Below are 6007 nucleotides of genomic sequence, written 5' to 3' on the forward strand. Positions count from 1 at the left end.
TAGTCAAACCAGTTTCCAGCAAAGCAACAAAACAGGGCACATATCTATTGGTCTCAGTAGGGTCCATAGCTCACAGGAAGATCTCATCATTAGCAAATGATGGACACTCATATGCATTAAAACTTTCAAAATGCTCATATCTGCTCTGTTCTTCTGTGTTAATCATCATGTTTAAAGGATAAAACACAAATCAATCACATGTTGCTCAACACGGTAGAAGCACAGTGGAAGCTGAATCATCCCAACAAGTGCCAAACATTCCTGACTACTCATTATACTGTGTCTCAGCAAGCCTAACTCGCAGTCAGTGATAACAGTTACTGCTTAGAATTGTATGTACTCCACAACTTCATGCTGACTTGTATCTAAAGAATTAAGCAGTCATATGACACACTGTTATCTCTGCTAGCTGCTATTAGCTGAGTGTTGCTTCTGGTATTCGTTACAATGTGAGATCATCTTAACCAGACAACACAGTCTAATAGTGTGTAATATGTATGTTTGTCCACTTATCCAAAACATAGAGGTTTCACATTCCATGATCACACATTCTGAGGAGGCAGCCTAGTGATAGGCAGCATTCCTGTGAAATTAAAAGAATTGCAACACATGAGTGGAGAAATTTTGTGAGCAGTGACCCTAACGGTTCCCATACGAGAGCACTTTTGAAAAGAAAGACGCAACTGCCTTCTCTCCTTCTTCCTTTTTATAAGCATTTGTTGCCAATTCATTACTGAAGAAACATGCACAGTGAATGTGATCACATAGGAACACCTATGGATACTGAATCATAAGCTGGATGTGAGTAGTGAAGAGAGTAAGGAAAATGTTGTAATTACAATTTCTGAGCCGATATTGTGACCCTACAACATTTTGCAATGTATATCTATACGTAATGAATTCTCAATAAGGATATTATTGTGATAACAAAACAGCATAAAGTGAAACACAATCGCTGATGATATCATTGTGAGTTTTACCATGAATATTTAATTCATTTACAACCATAATTGTCAATAGCTGTACATCACAGCTCTTCTAATGGCAGTAATTCTAAGTATTCCTTTCAATGTAACTCTAAAATGTTGCTCAAACCAAAATCTGCTTAGAGTTGTTTTAAAAAGTGGCTGTAGAAGAATACGGTTTTGCCATTGTTGTATGACAAAGTGTGTATTGTGATGGTTACAGTTACAATACCAAAGTACCCCTAACACTTCTCAAACCACTCGTAGTTCAGAATAATCTTCTATTCTCTTGGCGTATCAACAGTCAATGTTTCACAGAAGTGCAGCTAAATACACAGCTGCCATGCCTTGATTACACACTGTGATTACAAAATAAAACATTTTCTGACTCAATGATTATGTTAGAATCAAATTCCATTTGTGTGCGTGATCAATTGCTGAAAGAAGAAGCAAACCTTCCCTGTTCATTAAAAAGATCATGTTTAACTGATTCTGGGTGTTGTTTGCTCGTATTCTGTATTTGTTCATAATCAAAAGGAAAATGAAATAAGACATTTTGTGATGATTGTGAAAAATGTAGTTGTACAGCTTTTCCCAGCTAAAGCCTGCAGGCTCAGCACCCCCACTCTCTCAGCACTAATATACAGCTTTTAGACAAAAATATCTCTCCCTTGGTGGAGACACACACACACACACATGCACACACACACAACCTCCATTTCCTCCACAACATTAAGAGATGTGACATCACAGGGTCTACCATGTGATCCACCCGCACAAAGCTTTGTAGTGATGGATAGAACCTACCTGTGACGCACAAACCTCCTCTGTGTAAATTTTTACAGGCTTGAGAACTAGTAATGAAGGAAACAAGGTTTCTTATTCCATCACATTTATTTGGATATTGATTAGCTGAATAGAGTGACGGTTGATTCAAGGGGCTGCTCTGCAGATCTGTGTTTATCTGTGTTTATACAGCAACAAAACCACTTGAAAAGGTGGCAAAAAACGGCTTGACAAGTTGAAGGAATACTTAATCTTCAAGCCTTCTGTCTTCACAGCAGATGAAATGCCACCACAGTATTTCTGAAACCCATTCCCTCAACCAAGGTGTTTAAAGAGGTGTACAAAGGTTTGTTCTGATCATAGGAGCAAAAGTCAAACAAAGCAAACAGCAGAGACAATTTGAAACATCTTCACAAAATGCCAGTTAACTGTGCAAAAGTCATCCTCAGATTATTACATTTAGAAAAGAAATCCATATCCTTAAATTAGAAGTGGATACGTTTTAGATGATTTTTCAAAATAGGAAAGTGAAACTGGAAAATCTAGCATGGAAATTAAAACTCTTGAGTGGAAAAACACAAATTGCACTTAGCTATTCAGACTATATAGTTGACTGTGAACCCAAATCGAACCAAAAAAAACAAAAAACTGTGACACTGCTCTCTGACCAGAGGAAATGTTGAAACCAAACCAGCTCAGTATTCAAAGACCTCAAATGCTGATATCCAGAAAGATGAGTTTCTTGGCTGGAGGCTTAACAGAGAAGGAAGATTTTTCTGTGTCAATATCAACATTAACCGCACAGATAATGTTTAGCAGTTGTTCGTCTTCAATAACAAAATCCATTAAAAAGCCATTAAATTCTTACAAGTGAAAAGTAAGAAAATACTGGCGATTTTTACTGTATCTTTTTCAAATTGAGCTTGTTGTTTGAAAACATTGTGTCGAACATTCCAGGTTTTATTTGTTTGAAAATGAAGGCATGTAGGCAACTACTACTCACCATGACGGCAGACGTCAGAGCACCACCTCACTGTTTGTAGTTTATTCCTCTTCTCCATGGCGATACAGCTGTGTTCAAAGATCGACTATCGAAAAAAATGATTAACTCTTTCGGAAATTAAAGTTCATTCTCGACTCTGTACAGCGCTCTAGTTCTGAGTACATGATAGTTCATAATAAACTGAGCGCACCGTAAGTTTAAATCACAGGCTGGATTATTGTTGCTGTATTTTAAGGTAAACGTACAAAGACCACACCTCAGCCAATGGTTGGTGGGACAGTAAAGCCTTCTTTCAAGAGAAAAATGAAGATTTCCAATTTAAAAAGAATCCAAAGACGCTGAAAAGATGTGATATGATAATTTTTGGGTAAAATGGAAATAATACTACTATTTTCTTTGTGAGGACCTAACACACACTGCCTGTATTTGTGTCTTTACCTATTTACCAATGTAGAAATAAACCCAAATAAAAACAATATATGTAGCTATGATGGACACATATATAGTAACAGACACTCCCCGATAGTAACCATCAGTCATCCATGCTCCCATCCATCCATTTCTATACCCGCTTATTATCCAACTAGGGTCGCGGGGAGCTGGAGCCCAGCTGTCATTGGGTGAAAGGCAGGGTAAAGGTCAGTCCGTCACAGGGCAGTAACCGGTCAACAGTGAGAAATCCTGCTTTGATTTGTTATTTTTTAGGTGAAAAATCTGTTAATTATTATGTCAGCAGGAGTGTGACATAAATATTACTTAATAAATATAAGAATATGAAATTCTTAAATTATGTAAGCGTGAAGCTTATGGTTTATTTTACATATAACATGAGAGTAGAAAGTAATCAAGATGTAGCTAACACCGGTTTGTATCATCGTGTTAAATATGTTCACAATAATTGTTGATGATCTAAGATCCTATCCTTGGTTTTATCTGGATCCACAAATAAGAAGCAGAGTGAGACCTGTGTTCCTCACCACCTCTCTGCTCTGCATGTCTCTTTATTCAAATAACGTTTTCCTGCGCGTGCTCTGACGTGACATAATGGAACGTGCCAGCGCTCTATTCTAAAAGCTCGTGAGAGTGAGAGCTGGTGGACATTCTGACTCAGCTGGAGAACGCGATACGGTCACCTGTCTCAGTTAGATACTGAAATACGTATTTAACAGCGGATATTTCCCACTGCACATCATTTCCGTGAGGTTATGGGTAGGACACCTTTCTGAGAGAGTGTCGAGCAGCCCGACTTTTGACTAAACCCGTTGAAATAATGATGAAGAAGGATATCAGCCTAAACCTGGCGGACGACTCAGACCTCAAACCGCATCTCCGCGACGCTGAGAGCATCCTCAACTCCCCGGACTTAGGGCTGCTCAAACTGGCCTCCCCGGAGTTGGAGAGGCTAATCATCCAGTCCAATGGAATGGTCACCACCACACCGACCAGCTCCCAGTTCCTTTACCCAAAGACGGTGACGGACGAGCAGGAGTTCGCCGAGGGGTTCGTGAAGGCGTTGGAGGACTTACATAAGCAGAACCAGCTTAATGGAACCGGTCAGACAAGCAGCAGCTTGGACCTCGGTGCTAACATCGCTGCGGTCACCGTGCAGCCGGATTTACCGGTGTATACAAATCTGAACAGTTACGGCAGTGGGCCGCTGGGAACCACTGTCAACTACTCCACGGACACAGTCCCTTTCCCGCCTCCGCCGTCACATCATCTGGGGGCAGCCCCGCCGCAGCCGGAGCTTTCTCGGGTGCAGCCGCTGAAGGAGGAGCCTCAGACGGTCCCCGACGTGCAGAGCTTTGGGGAGAGCCCGCCGCTGTCTCCCGTCGATATGGACACTCAAGAGAGCATTAAGGCCGAGAGGAAGAGACTCAGAAACCGGATTGCAGCCTCCAAGTGTCGGAGGCGCAAACTGGAGCGGATCACCAGGTTGGAGGACAAGGTCAAAACGCTGAAAAATCAGAACACCGACCTGGCCTCGACGGCCAGCCTGCTGAGGGAGCAAGTCGCCCAGCTGAAACAGAAAGTCCTCACCCATGTCAACAGCGGCTGCCAGCTGCTCCCACACGAAGTCCAAGTGCACTAGTCGTGGGTACAGACCTCCAGTTGGGCTACTGACCAGCATATAAGCTTCACGGACTTCGTTAATGTTGGTTTTTCTATATGTAGCGTAGCCCTGATGTGTGCCATTTTAAAGGGATGAATGCCAGGCTACTTTGGCCAAACTCCTCATTACAAATCGGCTGTTTTAAAATACCTTTTAGTATTCTTTAAATCAAAGCATATGAGATAGAATGTGACTTCATATAACAGATATGGGGACTCTTGCACTGTTTTCGGCTACCAATAAATTTGAAAAAGTTGAATTTTTATTTCTAAAAAAGCGCTCTGTATCGCCTCCACCGAGAGAAAAAAAATCCCTATCATCGAGGGTTTTTGAATAGATAATCAGCAATTGGTTTCTTTAATTTGGGCCGAAATGAGGGTTTCCTTCAGTGTGTTTAATGTTTGAAATCTTGTTCTACCTCATATGTGTGTTTAATGGTAATAGAAAAAAAAGAGACACCTCAGCATTGATGGCATAAACGTCACAATATCCTGGTTTTCTCTGAAAAAAATGTTTACTTGACCAAACCTGGACCAAACAGAATATATTTCTACAACAATACGCATAGCTATGACACATATATCCTTAACGTCAGAGGAGCTGGTTGTAAGAAAAAGAAAAGCATACACACCCACGTATATGTAAGAGCTAATTTGCATATATAACCTATTTACTCTGTATTTCTTAAGGGAGCAGTTTGCATGTTGTTGACAAACTCGAATGTTGACCACAGCTGGGTGTCCCAGGGTGCAAGTAAATCAGTGTTTATTACCTTTACACGTGTATTTATCAGATTTTTTGTACTCCACTGTGCCCCTATTTCAGTGTGCTCATTGTTTCAAATGTGAAAAGTCCTAATCTTTGTGTTTACTGACTGTTGCTTTCAACTCTAGCCTAGAGTTATTTGGCTTTATACCGTTGTGTTTTGAATAAAATGCTGCTCGGCAATAAACTCTGTTTCCTGTGTTTATGGTCAATGTTACATTTACTTGCTCGTTGATTTCAGTGTTTGTAACATAATCCATATATTTGAGGTTTAAAGCATAGTTCAGTACAATCCTAACTCCAGATGCTGGTTACTCTTCCTGCAATACTAAATGTAAATCAAGTAGAACGGAAATAATTTGTTCCTCCAATGAG

The 6007-nt window shown here is 40.5% G+C and overlaps 1 protein-coding gene across 1 annotated transcript; it reads left to right on the forward strand.

Moving 5' to 3' along the window:
• The first annotated feature begins 3816 nt into the window (after nt 1-3816).
• jund (JunD proto-oncogene, AP-1 transcription factor subunit) lies at nt 3817-5824 on the forward strand. The gene has a single exon (XM_072389229.1). It carries the CDS (start codon nt 4025-4027, stop codon nt 4844-4846), a length of 822 nt encoding a protein of 273 aa, XP_072245330.1. The 5' UTR covers nt 3817-4024; the 3' UTR covers nt 4847-5824.
• The last annotated feature ends 183 nt before the right edge of the window (nt 5825-6007 follow it).

The sequence above is a fragment of the Leuresthes tenuis genome, unplaced genomic scaffold (assembly GCF_036924035.1).
Source record: "Leuresthes tenuis unplaced genomic scaffold, fLeuTen1.0.hap1 SCAF_7, whole genome shotgun sequence".
Taxonomy (NCBI): Eukaryota; Metazoa; Chordata; class Actinopteri; order Atheriniformes; family Atherinopsidae; genus Leuresthes; species Leuresthes tenuis.

What these genes read in the sequence shown, in the direction of transcription:
- jund (XM_072389229.1), top strand. Translation starts at nt 4,025, where the DNA reads ATGATGAAGAAGGATATCAGCCTAAACCTGGCGGACGACTCAGACCTC.